We start from the raw sequence: 19,029 nt of genomic DNA on the forward strand, positions 1-19,029 counted from the left end.
ATGCATTAAACACAACATTCTAGAACTAGTCTAAGTTATGATTTCCTTTCAGTCTAACAGTAAATCTCATCTTTACCTTCCAAGATGAGATACAAGTATTTCTAGAGCTTTGGTGGAAGATGTATAAAACCAACTGCCCTACTGACTTAACGGGGCCTGGTAAGCAGCTGTAGTATGTCGTAGTTTTAAAAAGTGGTACTTCATACACCTGAAATGCCCAAGACTCCAGACAAGTACTTAGATACCACTTAAAACAGTATGAGAATATTCACATCAGCACTAGTAGTGCAAAGTTTATTCAGCAAGTGAAGATGCTGAAATGGCTTCCCCCATGCCCCAGGAGAAGACACTGAGCACTTTAAGTGGCTTAGAGGAAGTAACTTCAGTCTCACACAATAGTCTGAAGTCGTGCACATTTTACTACCTAAAACACAGAGTAACACAAACACAATACTATACTATATATAAATTATTTTCCTGCTTCACATCCACATAAACCCACATTTTTTAATCAAGTCCTGTAGTTCCAAACTCAGGGACAACATCCTTCCACTTCAGTAAGCAGTAAATTTTAGCATACTAGGAAAAACCCAAATATAGATACACAGAAGAAACGTTGACATGAAATAAACTGACTTAAACGATACACTATGTAAAGGCATTGTAAACCAACTCCCAGATTTGAGTATTCAGAGTGACACAACTTGCAATGGGTAGATTCTTAGCATGAAGAGCTACCAAAGGCTGTATGTGTGTGGTTTTGTTAGTATTTCTTTGGTGGTATGTGGGGGGGTTGGGTTGGGTGTTTTTTGTTGTTGAGTTTTTTGATTGGTGTGTTTCATTGTGGGTATGTTGGGGTTTTTTTTATGAACTAATAAACTTACATCTATACAGGGTTATGGATCTCATCTATCAGTAAAAACAGACCAAAATTTCATTTAGTCCAATTTGTATAATTTTAAGAATGCAAATCACAATGAACAAGGATTTACAAGGACAGCACAGAGACCATGTCATGATGAGGAAAAATAAACACAAGTGAGTGAAAAAGATGAGATGATGTGCTGCCAGGCTCCTTACCCATTGCTGCTGTTGTTGGAGCTCCCTGATGGTATTCTCAGCTTGCTCCAGTTTAGTAATGGCCTCATCACTCTGCTGTTTGATGGTGGCCAGCTCCCGTTTTATGAGGTAGTTTTCCTCAGCCTCCTGGGCCCTTGTCACTTGTCCCTTAGGACATAATTTATTTTTTTAAGCACTTAATGACAAATCCAAGAAAGACTGCCTTTGTGATGTTTAGCTGCTTATTTCATCAGATTGGTTTTGCGAACAGCACAGGTACAATTGGTAGAAATTTTAGGACAAGGTAGTACTGAACAGCTGCTTTAGTACTTTAGTACAAGGTTCAGCATCCGTTTAGCAAGCACGGTTTGGTACTTGCATTCAATAAAATTCCTTTCATGCATTATTATTCAGCAGTACATGCACAGATTGAAGTTCACAATATTCAATTTCAGTGTTAATACGGTGTCATAGAATCCATTTGTCATAGGAATTTGTACCAGAAAAATTACATTAGGTTAGGAAAATTACTACAACGTGCAGGTATTGGGTTTATATATTTTTAGTAAACAAAATTAAACGAGTTTCTAGCAAGATGTTAGCTCTGTATTTATTTCAAATCAGCAAAGCAGGGATAGGATACAGCATGCAAATATGCATGCATTAAAGCAGTTGGAGTTTAAGAGTAGGAAGAGAGTCATACAGTAAAAGACTAAAAGACTATACCTGTATCAATCTATCTGCCAAGGAAGCACTTTCCTACAAAGGAAAAATTCAGATAGGAATAAGGAAAAGGAAAATCAAAAAACAAGGAGCTGATAATAGTGACAAAAAAGACCAAGAGCTAATAGAAAGAAAATGCCCAAATTCTACCCATTTTCTGTGCAAACCTTTTAGCAAAATTAACAACTCTTCATATAAATTAAGGCAACTCAGCCTGAAAGTTGCAGGAAGCAGCCTTTTCTGCAACAGATTTAGCACGATCCATCTTTGATACAGAAGGATTTCCATAACATTTAAAATTCACCTACAGGAGAGTGGGTATTTTTCTCTGAACGGCTTGCTTCCCTAATTAACAAGAGTTACTGATGCATTATCTGATATGATCTAGTAGATAGATGCAAGACTACAGTCCACCCACAACATGAAACAAAGGCATAATTTGAGCACGAAGGAAACTCCACTAAGCACCAAGGTGCTCATGCAGAGCTACAGCTTCCAGTAAGATGAAGCAGGAACGTTAAATGGTGCAACCTGACAGACAAGTAGGAAATGTCAACTATGACAGCTCATATTTTGTTTTACTGAACTCTTGCAGTAACTCATCGAGCTGTTTATAGATTCTTTTTCCTTGACAAACTTTTGCAAGAAAGAAATTTTAATTTTTTGCACACTGAAAAGCACTACCCCCCTGCAGCTGCATTTAATTAACTCCTACTTTATCACTCCTGAAAACACTCAATGTTTTGCACATTCTACAGCAGAGAAACACATCTATCCACAGACCTTCTTTGTCCTTGGAACTGTTATTAAAACTGAAGTTCGAACTAGTTGATAGTTGATAAGAGCTAATACTGAGAAGTTAAGGTACACTAAGCAAATCACAACTAAATCATATGAGTTTGGATGAGGGAAAAAGTATTTTTAAAATAAATTTCCAACAGAAGAACTGAATGTGTTTGTTCACACTTCATGATCTGTTTCTCAAATGCTGTGATGATAATGATCATCAGACATTCTTACTAATAGATAATATTTTCCCATTTTGCAATGTTTTAATTCCAATCAGACTGGGATACTCTGAAAGTGAATTCTGAAATTCTAAATACAGAATGTGCAAAAGCACTAGCATCTGGGAGTTCATCATGGACTTCATAATAAAAAAAAAATTTCCAACCCCTACAAGTTAAGTATAAAACAGAGATACTTACTATTATATATTTGCCAAGGAAATTGAAATGATTCACTACAGTTTCAAGCTTCTTAAAGACAGCCTGCTCTTTTCCATTCATTTTATCAATGCTTCAATATTAGAAACAAAAATATTCATGAAATTGTATTTTTGTTCACAACTTTCACAATCTGTCCTTATGCATATTTTCCAAACTAATTTCAGAAACCAATTAATTAGAATTTGACATAGATGGACTGTTCTTCAAGAAATCATAACAGATTTAACATCTGAAGTGAGACATCTTCCAACTCTGCCATTGTAAACTGAAACTTTACCATTTTCTTCCCTGTGAAACACAATTGTTTGCAACTCACAGGAGCGCTCAATTCCACTGTTTGTGGTGAAGATGGACAAGAATGTTCTCATTCTAGAGCAGAGCAGCTCAGATGCAATCTGCCACGGGAAGCATGATACCAGGACATAGGAGAGGCCACTGGAGAACAATGCCTGCATGTTGGCAGTGTATCCACAGCAGTTCACATGCTTACTTCTGAAGTTTTACCCAGTTACAAAGAAGCCTAACAAAACTCTACTCCAGACTAAACCCATGAGAAATAAGTCTTTAGATATTCTCTCCACCATGTATCCAAAATTGCCACAGAAGTTCAAAATTACACAGAGCAGATTAATGGCAGTGTTCCTGTGAATGTTGCAACAACACCCTCTACTGCTGTATTCGCTAGTGATGAAGTGATCTGCCTTCATCTCATCTCTGGTCATTGGTAGGTCTGTCATTTTGCTCCTACATAAAAACACCCAACAACTTCAGATTTTCAAAACTGAGGATTCTCTCACAAAAACCTCTTTTCCACCCAAGCACTCCACTATATGCAGTCTTCTCCACTTTGAACAGATGCCTCTAATTCAGAAAGAAAACAGTACAATCGAAGTTGGGTATGTGAAAACGTTTGATTTTTTAATCACTCTGAGTCAGACATAACAACCTTACACATTTACAGCACTGACCCTAATTGCCTGATTATTGCCATGCTATTTGGCTAAGCACTGTTAGTAAACATCACAGATTAGAAGGAAAACAGTAAACTATAATTCTGAGATTCCCATTTCATATAATAAAATTTCCATAAATTTAAACATAAATTAACACAAATTAAATCTAATCCCCAACGTACTCACTTTTTCTAGTGTTTCAATGCGCTGCTTTAGGAGTCTATTTTCAGTTCGTAACCTCTGGAAGGGAAACAGTTCAAAAATGCATTTCTCAAGTTATGAATTGAAAGTCTGATAAAAGCCAAGCAAGCTAACAAAGTTTTTACCTCATCACATCTATGAAAATCAATATAAGTACGAAAATAATTAGTGACCTTTGTGCTCCCAGGTGCATGTCAGTCATTTTTCTGAAGAACTGATGCCTTAAGAACTGACACTGAAAAGCAAAATGACTAGCAGTGGACAGGAAGGAAGGCTGTACCTCACTCCCTCTATAAGCTTTATTTAATGCACTTGCCCATCGTTTGTCCCACTGCCTTTTCTCACAGAATTGTCTAAAAACACAAGAAAGAAAATCCAGCTCAAACAACATGCTGTGAAAAAAAATGAGAAAAAGGAAAAAAAGGCATCAAAAGCCTATTTATGTCTTAAAAGGAAAAAGATGCAGTGATTAAGTAGATACAGGAAGTAGGTCAGTTAGTAAAAGGGAAAAATAAACTGCACTGGCAGGTTGGCTTTTCCCCCCACTGTCTTAGTATTAACTGCAAAAGCTCCAAAAGAAAAGGTGACTGCAGACAGAAGAGTCTCCATTTTGGGTCCAATGCATAGGAAAAATCAAGATCACAAAATCAATGACAAACCACTCAAATGCACTCTGACAAACTCTGTCTTAACATGTGTCATACAAAGCTCCTGTGTGGGACACCTACAACTAAGCCAGCATATTTGGAACCCCTGATAAATGAGGCCATCTGTAATCAAGCTTTAGTCAGCAGGAAATAATAAAAAATAAGTACAGCAGGTCTCTAAAGATTTATTTTTTTTAATGTCCACCAGAAATCTCAATAATTTCACTGTAGGTGTCCTTTATGAATAGACATCCCAAATACAAATGCTGAAAGAAAAGAATTTGGGGACTTTAATTACATGTCCTGCTACATGTACAGATCAAACATGTAACCCTCCCACCTAGGAATTAAACTGATTCATAAATAAATTTCTTGAGGCTTTCTTACTTTAATTTCAACTTGTTCCTCCATTTCTTTTGTCTTTATTGTAGTGTATTCCTTTTCTAACCTAAAAATTAGAAATAGTAAATTAGGATTAGAAAACACCAACAAGTAGATACAGATTATTGATATTTCCTCTGAAATGCACTCCTGTAAATGCTTAGACTAGACATTCAATTTAAACACAGACTTGGGCAGGTATGAACAGACACTGAACCAGCACTCCTTTCCCTGCCTCACCCTGAAAAAACCCAAACAATCTCCCCTCCCTTCCAAAAGCACCCCCACCCAGCTTTCCTATTCAGTTCCTGTTTACAGAAGTGTTGTAATTCCCCATTCTTTCTTCAAAAGCTTTTTTGGTTATTTTTACAAAGAAAAATAGCAAATACTGCTTTAAAATAATTTTCTTACAGGCAGAACTTCAGCTTTAATTGTTTATATAGGATAAAAACAAAAAAAATTAAAGACAGAAAATTAAAAAATAAACACTGAATAACTAGTTTTAAAGATAAACAAACAGTAGCTCTTAGCAACAGTATAATCTATTTTCTCAAAATGCTATACCTACTTTTTCATCTTTTTTGCATTGTATTTGACTTGGTAAGATGCTTGGATTAATTTGTCTGGACCACTGTCAAACTGATGTGGAATGACCTTTTGAAAGTGCTAAAAGCAATCAGAGCACAAGATTACACATAATTAATAGCTGTGAGGAAATACACACACACGCACACTACACATATCAGACATCTCTCAAAATTATTATAATCATAACTTACCTGTAACATTCCTTCCATGTCAAGTTGCAGTAACTCTGCCTGGTTCATCTGAAGTAGTGCTAAACCTACTCGAAATACTATTTCTAAACCCTGAAAACAGAAGTTAAAAAAATCCAACAATTATTCATGGCATCATCAATAGTGCGATGCCTCTTTATTAACGATGGAAATCTCACCCAGTTTCTCAGACAAGCAAAAGGGCTACAAAATAATCTCTCAATAACGGGTTCTGGGTTTCTTAATTCGTTCCAGGGACAAGCAGTCTGGCTGTTTGTCCTGATGTCAGACACCCCCCTCAGAGAGGCTACTGCTGAAGTAAAATCTCAAGTGACAGGAGTTCTCTAGGTCAGCTCCATCAAACATTTTAAATATACCTAGTAGAAAAATGCCCAAGTACTCCTCCAAAAAGCCATTTTAATTTCAGACATGGTACAATACAGTTAACCTACTGAAACAGATATAAGGGAATGTCTCACTATATGCCCTATCTCAGACATTCTTGAGGGTAAGATGAAAGGATCCACCTTTGACTTACTATTTTCTAAAAGATCACTGCAGAGCATAAATGGACCACAAGTTATGATTTGTTACTAGTTACAATGATGCAAAGCTCTAATCCTAAACACAAGAAAATGTGTCTTTGTGATAGCGACACTGAAAAATTCCATAAATTTCTTTAGCTACTGTTCATCATCCAGATAATAAAAGTTACTAACACTCCCTCTTCATGGCTTGCACATGGCCATGAAACTTGACTCAGGCCTGAAAGCAGTATTAGTTTCCCCTGCAAACTTACTGTACTACTGAGAAACTGATTTCCATGCTGCATGCAATGCTACTGCACTGCATCCAGAAAGAACAGATTTGGTAACCCCTCAATAGGTTAGAGCACAAAGTTACACACAGTATCCACATTCAGAGACTTAGTTCCTCTTCCTTGACAAACTACTCCACACACAGACACCTTCCCCTTAAAATAAGCTGATCGGTGTAAGAACTAAAAAGCAAATGAGATTTGCCCATCATAGTGGGATTTATACCACTACCTAAATAACTGCTTTTAACACCTACTCTTAAAATATAACTTACGAGCATTTAGTAGTTACCTCAGACATAAAGATATCAAATATTCTTGTTGCAATTGGTAGTGGAAAAGTTGTAAGGAATATAGTTAGAAACCACGATGATGCATACATAGAAGTGTGAAAACTCTGAGACTGAAAGTGCACATAAAGCTCTGGAAGATGCTCCTGGAAAAGAAGAGGAATAAAAAACACAAGTATGTCAAGCTTCTGCTTGCAGTCTTAGTGCAGACATGGTTTTGACAAATTTTGAATAAAAGAAGAAAATAACTGATATTTAGTACAGACAACAGCTTAGCAACACAGGACTAGGAATGCTATTAGTCATCATTATCAAGAACCATGCAATAGAAGTCCCAATATAGAATGTTCTACAGCACTTCCACCCTGCAAAGCACAGATTACAAAAACACTTCCTGATCCTAATAGGAAGTCACAAGCTTGTAAATCCCTAAGTAACATCTAAAATGGAACAAAAAGAGCTGGAAATATCTAAGGATATCCCACCCCTGATCATCATGTTATAAACTGGAACACAAAACACAAACCTATTTTTCTCCATCAACCTGACCAGGAAGACAGTGCTCTGAGTTTCAAATCTGAAAACAATTTTAATTCCACATGAGGATATCTTCCAGTTTCCATCTTGTAAAATAGCTAAAAATGGACTATGAAGACTTCGACTTCCAGAGTCTTCAAATCAAACAAAATTAGACTTTCATATGCCTAACACTGCAGCGATACAAATCCTCATGCTTCAGTGTTTAAAGCCAGTCAGTCTGCCAAAGGTTAAAAAAAAGTATCTCACAGAGCCACATGCATTTACTTATGAAGTTCTGAAACTAGCTACTGTCAAGAGTGCAGCCCATTAGCCAACAGATATGCCTGCTCTTGAACTGTAATTCCCAAGTTCCTTATTAATAGTTACTGAAGAGAAAGTTTGATAGATTTTGTATGTACCTGTATCATGCATTCAAACTGGTACATACAAAGGCCCAGTTCAGCCATGCTTGGTTTAAAGAGTTCTCGTAGTCTGTAATCTTGCATTAATTTAACAAACACACAGAACGCCTCTTCTTCTGGCATCTATATTAAAAATAAAAAAGCACAGTAAAAACTCTGGACAAATGGAATGATATATCAAAGTAAGTGCCTGGGAGGGCACTGGGGGTTGGGGTTGGGTGTGTGTACACAGCGGAGGTTTTTTTGTTGTTGGTTGGTTTGTTTGTTTCAAGGTTTTTGTTTTGTGAACTTCTGCATATACTAAATTCTATCAAATTATTTCTAAACTGAAATGGAGGTCTACAAGTAGTTTTTTATTGTATACTCTACTTTGTCATAAAACAAAAACCAATAATACAAACACAGCTTTAAGACAATCAAATCAAGTGTGAAGTTTCATTTCAACTCTGAGGAGATTCAATGTAATAGAACTGAAATGAGAAGTTCATTAATAGTTGAAACAACACTCACCAAAATAACTTGCAAGCCTGCAGTCCTACCTTAGCTCTGAGAAATAAATGTATTCTCTCACTCCAATATAGTATCTTGGCAAATAGAACAACAGAAAGTAAATCTCATTTCATTTGCAGAGTAAACAGCTGCCCTTGACAACTCCATTTTACCAAAATGATGAAGAACACTATTGTAAAAATTCCCAACAAGTCACCACAATATATTATGCATTCTAGCAGGGATTTTAAAGGTTCACATATTTAATATTATGCTTACCTGCATAAGCAGTAATCCAACTATAAAAGCGCTTCCTTGACAGTATCCAACCTCACGATCCACCAAAGAATAAGCCTGGGAAATAAAATTAAGACTCTCAACAATTAAAACCTCATCACCAATAAAAAGTAATCATAGTTCATCCCGCTATCTTGCTAATAACTCACTCTTCCATTCCAAAATCCAGCAAGGGCAGACATTCTATTCAGAAGTTTTAGTCAGATGTTCTAGTTGCTGCTACAAAGGGTTTGAAGTCTGCTCTCTGATCACCTACAAAGCTGAGAGTGAGGCAAATCTACCAAAAATACAAAGAGTTTTCAACTACAGGAATTTGCCAAGATATCAGAGCCAGCTGGCATACAAACCACACAAGGTTACTACTTCTATGAGAGGCAGACCAGACAAAGAAACAAGTTGGGGTTTTTTTCAGAAAAAATATGTGCTGCAGTTTTATTTATGGGAGGGTGAAATGTGTTGGTTTTCATGCATGTGGCATCTTCATTTTAGAATTATGGAAGTTACTAAGATCTGGAAACCTGCTTTTCTATTGAAACTATGGTGTACAGAAAGGTCTGTCTTTCAAAATTTAAGCTCTAGTTGGCATTTCTTATTTTGTTTTTGGGCACTTGAACAACTGACCATTAGCTTGTACCTGCCATTTGCTGCTACCACTTGCAGGTTCAGAAATACTTGAAAACTGAATACTAGTTCTGATTGTTGATGTTCTTGTCTTGGTGAATGTTGTTTACTTTATTTCATGGCACACTCCATTCCACTATACTATCAGCAGTTAGCATGTGACTTTGTTTTAATGCCTACTTAATGGTTTTATTTTGTAAGAGATTTAAAAAGCTTATAGGAATACCATTGGAAGCTCTCTTTGAAACTGGAATGTGATTTGTTAAACCATTCAAGTGTCAATGGTTTAAAAAAGTAAGTTGAAAAAACCAAACCCATGAAACCGGTGCAAGTTCACTCTATACAAGGCAATCCAAACTTTTGTGCATGTTGTTGCTAATATATTTTCAAGGGCTGAAATACTGACTCACCTTCATTACATTGAACAAGACCTCCTGCCCAAGGCTATCTTTTTCTTTGAAAAAATCATGTTCAGGGTATGTTCTAGCAATGTCCCTTCTTATTAATTTTTCACAAGGAGATGTCATTTTCAAAAGCTCTGAATACTGATCCTTGATTGGCATGCTTTGAGCACTGCATAAAAGTTGCCAAACAATTGCTCTGAAGTGATGAGGTATCCCTTTTCGAACCAGCTCCTAAAGCACAAAAAGACAAATTAATTTATATCTCCTAAAAATGTAAACTTAAGCCTAAAGAACAAAACACTTCAAATTAACTTCTTCGTAACTTCAGAAAAAATTTCCACCATGGCAAAAACTAATCATACAGTTTATAACGTAAACTTTAATTTTAGTGTGCTGGATTAAGTTAACAAAAGTAAGCAGTCTCTGAATGATTTTCAGTGGCTAAATTAGCTAATGAAAGTAGTACCCTATCCATGGTAAGCTACTTGAAAAACTGAATATTCAAATAATTTTATACAAGAATTTTCATTAAACAGAATTTAATACAATTATTTCTAAATTTCACAAAAGATGACTAAACATAACACCCTTTGGTAAAATTTGTACTAAGTGAGATTTAAGAAATCACCAACTACAAATTATATCCAAGATAGGTAAATGACAAAAACTGAAACTAACTGTAGCACAGCAAACTGCAACAAAAAAACATGTACAATAAAAATATCAGAGGTCATTTAACAAACTTGACAAGTTGTGCCTAATTTCTCTGGTGTGCCAGTATTTCCAAGTTGCCTTCTAAGAAAGTATCTAAATGCAGTTTCAGACACTGGACCAAGAAAACATTAAGTTTACATCTATTAAATTAACTAATTTACTTTATCTTCAAAAAAAAACCAGCTAGATATTATATGATTTAAACATGCCCAGATCAGTAGAACTAAAAACCTGTTACTTGTGTTTTAAGAAATCACAAGGAAAAGTAGTCTTGCTGCTTAATCTGAAAACTGAGAAAGTATTATTATTCAGGAATTTTATAGACTGTCTTAGTGGTCCTTCCTGCAACTAGAATCAGTCTGACCCAGAAGATTGTCTCTTCGAGACATTTCCTTTAATCATTTTTTGTACCTTAAGAACTGTTATCAAACATTCTGTCTCCTAAAGGATAATTTCTTCCACTATTATTTATTCTGAAGTCAGAGTAATCAATTTTCTAATATCCCTAAGCTCTCCATCCATCCTTCCTCAGAACCATCACAGTAACGCCACTAAGACACCCTGTGTTATTTCCTTAAAGATTCCCAACTCCAAGCGAAGAACCCTAACAAATCAGCTTTACACACCTGTCTCTAGCTATCCTTTGTCAACAACACACTATCAGACTGTACATCAGTCATCTAAAGTCTCAAGGGCTACTAATAAAGCAAGAAACTAATTGCTAGTGCTTTGAGTTACCATGTACCTGCTTGACAGAATAATAGGGTTAACCCCTTCAGCTTTCCTAAAAGGAGCAGCAGAAAACACCCCTACTAGGCAGCACTAAAATGATGCTACTCTACACAGTATTATGTGAACCAAACAGCAGGACTTAAATCATCCTTCAGAATCCCTCATAAATGGGAAGTGAGTTCTGAAGTGGATTGAGAGACATAAGGGTGGAACACATCACCTATGGAAGAAGGTATAGATGCCTATGCTTAAAGCTTAAAAAACTTACCAGATTCCTAATAACCTAAGAGCATCTTTTACAGCCAGGACAAAAAGACACCCATATTGCTACCTATGTACCTACCGGCACAATGAGGAAATAGGAATGGATGTTCTGATATTCCATCGTAAATGCAGACTGACAGAGTTTAGGCTGACTTTGGACAAAAAAATACTGAGAATTATTTAACCAGCAAAGGAAAACTTGGCTAGTTTTCAATATAATACTAGTTAGCAATATAATTAAATATTCCCTGAAAGTTAGTCAAATGCTCCCCAAATTGTACCTGGCCAGCTGTAAAAACAAGTGATACTTGTGACAGTTGATAGGGTTCAAACAAATTCTAACTAACCAGATCTACTTATTACCATCTCACTTCTCCTTTCTCTTGCCAGGTTCATGTGGCCTTCTTTTCATGGCCTTTTGGAACACCTTTCCAGAAACTGCTTTCCCTATGCAAGCAGGAAGTCGAGTTCATTTTCTTCCCTTGTTTCCTCTCAAGTCATGTTCTCTCTTCACAACTGCTTCACATAAAAGACACTTTACTTTAGCCCACTGTTCTGCCTTCCCACAACCTATTCATAGACACACATTTCAAACTGTTCAAAAGACCCCGACATTTGTATTCTGCACATAAAACTACAGACTACAGCCCAATAAAGAACCAAAGCAGAACAGACTTGCCTACAAACAAAGAAATCCCACACTGCTGTACTTGCTGCCACTGAAACATGGATACATTCAAGTGTGCTAGATGCTTTTTAGCTTGAATTTAAAATGTAATTGAACTCTACTTCTGTGCATGCCCACAACTAACCCAGACTGGACACACTGCTCAGAGTTTGCCCCGGGGTCGACATACTTGGCATGCAAAAAAACCCAAACTCATGGGAGCCTCATACAGTAGAATTATCAGCTCTTCTGTTAAGAATGCTTTAAAAAGAGAGCTGCTCAGTGGGGAAAATAATCACAGCATCCAGTTATCAGATGCCCTTAAGTTGATTTTCAGTAATTCCATTTTTGGAAACATGAAGCTAATTATCCCTGTACTCATGGAAATCTCTCATTAGAGGTAGACTGAAAGCTTTAGTATTCAAAATACAGTAAATGGATCTAGTTTTCAGCAGGAGACATTTGCTGGGCAACAGTTACATAGGGAGCACTAAGGCCTAGGGATGGAACAGATTCAACTGGAAGCTTCTATTACATATTTATTTTAAAAAAGTAAGCCCAACAGGAAGATAAAATGCAGTCTCACTTATATCACAATACAAATATATCCAACAAACCCAGTGTCCAGCTACTACCTTAACTTGCTTTTCTTTCTTTTTCCGTACATCTTCCCATTCATTCACAATCCTCCCCCACAGGATCCATGAGTCTTCTTCAAGATGGCTGAGATTGCTGGAAGCTGATGAACTAGATACAAGAGACGATCCGCTGTTTCTTCTTGACCCATTTACTGATCGTAAGGATTTGCTATCGGTTTCCAAAAGTCTGCAGAGAAAGCACACAAAAACCAAATTCAAGTTCTTCTAATCAAAGGATCATGCTATTAATTGTTTGTAAGTCAGTTCTTCCAATCTCTTGACAAAGAATGCATCCAGAGGTTCAGTGGAACATTCATTTGTACTACATTTGAAAAGAACTGTTCAATGTTGGTGTTTTCTCTTGAGATCTCAAGTAATGCTGCAGACAGAACAGTTCACACTGCAGCATTTTAAGAAATGGATAAAGATGTCACCCACAGCTGTCATGTATCAGACTGACAAAGAGAACCTAAGGAAGTTAAATATCCCAAATGATAGTCTCAGATGTCTGAGTACTTAAAAAAATACAGTAATTAAAAAGACAAATAATTAGCCTCCTAAAATTCTACCTAATTACACTTTTTAAAAATTGACAGTGTAAATACAGACAAAATAATTAAAACCTGATGGAATTTTAAATCACCTGGCATTTGCTGACAACTGTTCACAAATCAACATGCTGTTTTATAAATGCAAGGGAGAAATCCCTGACCTAAAGACTGGGGACCAGGCAACAGGAGTGATTAGCACAGCTAATGAATGTTTAATTAATGTGTGGAGTTCAAACGTGAGAACCTCTGAGGTTATCAGGCAGCAGAGTATACATAAAGATGTGCCAAAGGCCAGACAAGTTCCTGAAGAGGCTTCCCTGTTAGCTGGTTGCTATGGCCCTCAGCTTGGCAAAGAGCTGGGATTCTGGACAAAAAGGCATGCTTTGTTTATCCTCAACTCACACTGAGCCCCATAAGCAGGGGGAAATTTTTTAGACCATGTGTTAGGTAAGAGCAAGAATTCAGACTAACTTGAAAGTGTTTTGCTATACCAAGAGTTTCATTTGTGCTTTAACTTCCAATAATTCCAACATCAGTATATCAGAGCCACGTGGTTGAATAATTTCTCAATGCACCTGCTGTTCCCTGCCCAGCATTTCAGCAAGGTTATGGTCTAGATACTTAATAAATTATAAGCTGAGGTATATTGTACCTGAGATGGTACACAAACCTCAGCATATCTACAATTTTTAAGCTCTCTGCTACAATAGAGATATTTATACTACCTTTCCCAGCTTTCACCTACTGGTGTTTACTAAAGGCGTGGAAAAAGTAATTTAATTCACAACGACAAGTACAGTCTACAGCAGTATTTTGTTTGGAAAAGGGTTAAATGGTAATGCCTCCAGAAAAAAAAAAAAAGCAAAGCCTTTTTAAGACAAATTTTCATTTAGTCCATATTAATGGAATGCAAAAAATCTAGTTTTAAAGAAAATATTTTAAAAATCCATTTTAAATGTTTAGAAGCATGGTTTATATTGACCCATAGTGAAAATGTAGTCTGGAACTCCTCTCAATCCAAGACAACGCCTAAACATCACATTCAAAGTAATCACAGAGCAAAAACAAGCATAGAATAAACATTAAGATTACAAAAACAAGGTTCTAACTAGTCACTTCCAGTTTTCACAGCTTTCTGTACAAGTTACGCTAAGTTTCTGCAATTTGACCTTACCTGGATAAACTCATTGTTCTTAGATTTGAAAATGGGAAGTTCTTTTTACAGTAAGTAGCAAGTTCTGTGACGTTTAGTCACTGCTTTCTTTCATTTAAAACTTTATAAATGATTTACTAATGCCAAACAGTTGCACCAGGACTCTGGACTGAGCTACCTCATTATTCTGAGGGGACTTTCAGTATAATTAGATTACAGAATGCTACAAGACATAGCTTGATACAATTTGAGTTCTTCTCTTTTCTAGCTGTTTAACTAATTCGTATTCTCCTTATTGACATAAAAGCCAACAATGAAAAGGAAATCTTTAAAAACATGCATCATCAGCAGTTCTTCCAGCAAGCAGAAACAAGAATGGTTCCCTCTGAACAGAGTACAATTTCTTGTCAACAAAGTGCCACTGTGCAAAACTGCAGATGCAAACTGTTCTGAAACTACAGTGAACCCAGCATGAGAGCATCAAATTTCAGTATTAAAGGGTAGTATCTCACAAGGAAAGGTACACCTGATAGGGTAGCTTCTCATTAGAATTCACACACAAGACTAGTGTGGGACTGAACAACAGGTCTGGCTAAAATTAAATAAAACCTGACAAGATTTACTAATTTATTTACTAAATGAAGAAAGCTGAATTGAAAAAGAAAGCCCAGGCTCATATTCTTTCAACAAGCCAGCTAGTCTAACTGCAGGGATGACTCTACATGTAAAGACATTATGCTCCAACATAGATAAGCAGTCCAAAGAACAGTTTGCTTTACAAATAAAAGTCACTTTGCCATGAACAGAGTAGAAAGCCTCAGATTAAATGCAAATTAGCTTTCTTAAAAGCACTATTTAACTATTTTTATCGCTTCTCTTCATAATTTTTTATTTGCACAGCAAAAATTACATATAGTTCATCTTCAAAGAGAGACAATCTCATAAACCTCAAGGAAGAGAGGATGACGTGGTTTTAGAAGCTTCCTTCTATTCTCAGTCAAGAACTAGACAGATATATCAAATTCCTTGCAAACTCCTATTAGGCTGCAGAATATGAACATGAGAGAAGACTTGTCAGGTGACACAAAGGCATTAGCCCCTTCTCCCCCAGTTACTCTTTTCCTCCACTGGACGTTACTACCCTCGTAAGTGAATCAGCAGAGCAAACAACACACAACAACAAACAAAAACCACCCAACCAAAAATAGAGCACCTCAACTGCCTCAGTGCAAAGTCCAGTCACACTCACAGAAGCTGGAACAGAAGCTACTTTGAGTTAAATTATCAATCCCTGCACTGCACTACAGCACAGGGATAGCCATCTCCAGCAGGTATGAAAGCCCTGCAGATACCTGCCAAGTCTAAAAATCTATTTGGAGCTCAAGTTCTTTGCAGTCAACCTCTCAAAGACTACTGAAACATATTTATCAAACATAACCAAATTTTGCAAGAGGACAGATGACTTACAAGTCCTGCCTTGAAAGCTCAAGTGTGTACGGGTTCTGGAAATTCAGCATTAAAAAATTATACAGTCCAATTCCATTTTTTAGTGACACTGCAAACTTGCAATCACTGTGCACATCAAGAGCAACTGATCCACCTAAAAGTTGCACCTTGAACTGCACACAGTGCAAAAAAATATGCACTCATGGAAAGGCTGCCAAGGAAATGGTTACCTGCTATACAAAAAAAAGGCAAGAAGAAAAGACTAATTAGGAATTACTGCTAGTAGTGTTAACAGCAGAGACGTGACTGAACACTGTTCTATCTCTATACATAGAAAGTTATGTAGTTAAAAGCAAGAACTGGGTAAAAATGGAAAAAATAGAGAAAATGGAATTTAGAAATAATTAAGATTTCAAGAAGCGAACAGGAAGTATAGTTTTGACCTTAGAAGGTAAGGTTATACACAAGTCTCATCCCTGAGATACTCTATTTTAAATTGGATACCGAAAATCACAGACTCAGCGTAATTTCTTACTATTAGAAGCAGCTACAAATGCTCCTGTAAATCAGGAGAGAAAAACACCTTTTAGAGTTCCACAAAAACAGAACTTGTAAAAACACAGCACAAGAATACAAGTTCTTAAACTTTAGAGCCTTGGAATTGAAGTGTTGTGCCATAAAGTCTTACCTACTCCCCTTTAACAGCCTCTATGCTGCAATTGCAGTAAAACAATTTCAGTCTCACTGCTGTATTTCGGAGAGCAAAAAGTTTTCCATTCACCTGTTCTGTTCCTCAAGTTTTGCGAGTAGTTCTAAGTCGTCTGGGCTCAGCTGTGTTGGTGAGGATGGCGACAGGGCGGGTGTGGACAGAGTGGTGGAGGGGGATGTTGTGTGTAAGGAGGCAGATGGACTTGCCACCTGACTGGCCATTTGACTGACGGTGTGTGACACAGTGTTCTTCACCCATGAGAGAGTAGAGCTCAGCTTTCCTGCAACCTTGTCTGTCGCCACCTGTTAGGACAAAAAGAAGAGGATGCAAAAGTTGTCCTTTTTTAATTCCTTTTTTCCACTAAACCTGCTGCACCAAACAAAGGAAAAATATACAATATGCACAAAGGGACACTGAGATTATTTATCTCTCCAGAACCCCCAAGGCTGTCAGAAGTTACACAAGCATCAACAGCAATACAACGTATTAGAAGTAACATGCAAGTATGCTGCTCATCCACAAAGACAGACTCAGAGAAATTCCTGATGTATACTCACAGAGCTCATCTCTGCAGTACAGAAATACCACAGGATCCAGGATCAGCTCCGACTTCCCATTACAAAAATAAATAGAAATAAAAGCTTATTTTAAAACATCTTGATAAACTAATAATGGCACAGAAACTGTAGAAAAATAGATATAGAAACAATCAACTACTTTAGTGATAGGCACTGAAGCAGTACAAGTAACAAGTATCAGTGTAAACCCTCCAGGCTACCCACTGCTCACCTTCACTAACCCCTACGGTGGCAGGACAGAGGAGCAGGGACACCACATTTCTAATCCACACCAAAGCAAAAGATCCTCTAGCATCTGCCAGTGTGCAGAAAACAGTCTCAAAGAATTTATGCCCAGGAATCTACAACAGCTCCCAAATGTCTCACACTAAGGCATCACACTGTAAGCTCTGCTCTTTCCTCACTTTCTCTTCAGGTCACTCCCTACACCAAGTGTCCTTAATCCCCAGTCTCACTGCCAGTGCCTGGACAGGGCTGGGGTTTTGGAGGAAGAGCAATAGGTGCTACTTGAGCAGTCAGAGAAACAGTGGGTTTGGGAACATGCAGGTTACCTGCCACTGATCATTAATTGCTGCTATTTCTTGACCAGAGTTGTGGGGTCAGAGCAGTCAGAACAGAGCTGCTGCTCACTCAGGAAATGAAAACAGCAGCCCTTCAGGGCATTTTCTAGTGAACCCCTCACTAGACCTTCCTTCAGCATCTGAAAATACAGGGCTTTGACCTACAGTGACTCAGAGTTTAATTCTTCCCCAGCCCAACTCAGAGAAAATCCAGATGCACCTTAGAGGAAGGGCTAGCTACAGAGCAAAGGTTAAAACTTGGCAACACAAAGGCTGAAGAGGAACTTTTGAAGTGGTGTTGCTGGTAACTATTTATTTTGACCTTTGATGATTTCCTCAAAACACTGAATTACTCAATTGTTGCCACAAACGATTCTGCAGTATAGCCTATAAATAATTACTAAGATACTAAAGACACTGAGCTACAGGGAAAAAAAGTCACTTCTGAAGATCCTCCAATAGTATCTAACTAAAGTAAAATTACTGGAATGAGTAAATCCATCTCATAACACTGTGCATTTATCTGAAGCACAATATATAGACTGAGTGACTGATTGCTAAAGCAGAAGCTTTTATTTGGATGCAATGCTACAAAGAACTTTTCTGTCAATCAAATACAGCATTGTTTTATTGTCACTTCATATCAAAAGGAAGACACACCAAATGCCTTCATATAACAAGAGGAACACCACAGGCCAAACCCAAACCAGTAGTACTCAACCTCCCCACTTTCTCTCCACCACCAACATGTCACTGAAGAGCTCTCCTAGAAGACTGCAAAGGGGTTTCCAATTTCCATATATTCCACATTCATTCTGAAAATGGCATCAGATTTTGCCAGAAGCCTTCAGATGCAGGATGGGAATAGTAAGGTCCCAATGCAAGCATCAGAAAGATTCCAGTTGGTTCTTATGTCACTGTGGGACAGGAAGACTCAGTTATATCAATTACAAAAAAACAAAAAGCCAACCAACCAAACAAAAAAACCAAAACACAGAAATCCCAACATATATCTTTTAAATATAATCTTGGAAAAAATTACTTTCAACAATAGTATTTGACACTATCTTTTATACAAGAAAGGAATAAAAATTACTAGATGTTTCAAAATCCTAATTTTAGTACATTAATATTTCACTCTCAGTCTATATCCTTTATTCACTGTCACTATGAAAGGATAAATTACTGC

At 37.1% G+C, this 19,029-nt stretch overlaps 1 protein-coding gene and 1 long non-coding RNA gene across 11 annotated transcripts in view; one reads left to right on the top strand and one right to left on the bottom strand.

The window, feature by feature from the left end:
* Positions 1-17,290, top strand: part of LOC113972838 — a 65,588-nt gene extending 48,298 nt beyond the window's left edge. For 2 of the 3 annotated variants that reach the window (XR_003536028.1, XR_003536031.1), the window contains one exon: positions 3,330-3,557. This is a non-coding gene — a long non-coding RNA (uncharacterized LOC113972838). Of the gene's footprint in view, positions 1-3,329; positions 3,558-17,137 lie in introns of those variants that run through there. The other variant, XR_003536029.1, reaches the window with a different exon arrangement.
* The window catches only part of EVI5 (ecotropic viral integration site 5), an 81,238-nt gene that overhangs the window by 43,785 nt on the left and 18,424 nt on the right, over positions 1-19,029 (bottom strand). For 4 of the 8 annotated variants that reach the window (XM_027694282.1, XM_027694280.1, XM_027694286.1 and 1 more), the window contains exons 1-13: positions 17,260-17,365; positions 16,775-17,004; positions 12,841-13,030; positions 9,835-10,059; positions 8,786-8,860; positions 8,015-8,140; positions 7,079-7,222; positions 5,973-6,062; positions 5,762-5,859; positions 5,200-5,260; positions 4,151-4,204; positions 1,786-1,818; positions 1,081-1,227 (exon numbers count right to left, since the gene is read on the bottom strand). In XM_027694282.1, the coding sequence (XP_027550083.1) occupies positions 1,081-1,227; positions 1,786-1,818; positions 4,151-4,204; positions 5,200-5,260; positions 5,762-5,859; positions 5,973-6,062; positions 7,079-7,222; positions 8,015-8,140; positions 8,786-8,860; positions 9,835-10,059; positions 12,841-13,030; positions 16,775-17,004; positions 17,260-17,268 (1,482 nt within the window). In that variant the 5' untranslated portion in view covers positions 17,269-17,365. Of the gene's footprint in view, positions 1-1,080; positions 1,228-1,785; positions 1,819-4,150; positions 4,205-5,199; positions 5,261-5,761; positions 5,860-5,972; positions 6,063-7,078; positions 7,223-8,014; positions 8,141-8,785; positions 8,861-9,834; positions 10,060-11,617; positions 11,691-12,840; positions 13,031-14,568; positions 14,681-16,774; positions 17,005-17,259; positions 17,366-19,029 lie in introns of those variants that run through there. The other 4 variants (XM_027694281.1, XM_027694284.1, XM_027694287.1 and 1 more) reach the window with 4 other exon arrangements.

The sequence above is a fragment of the Neopelma chrysocephalum genome, unplaced genomic scaffold (assembly GCF_003984885.1).
Source record: "Neopelma chrysocephalum unplaced genomic scaffold, ASM398488v2 Primary Assembly neopelma1_97, whole genome shotgun sequence".
NCBI classification, from domain to species: Eukaryota; Metazoa; Chordata; class Aves; order Passeriformes; family Pipridae; genus Neopelma; species Neopelma chrysocephalum.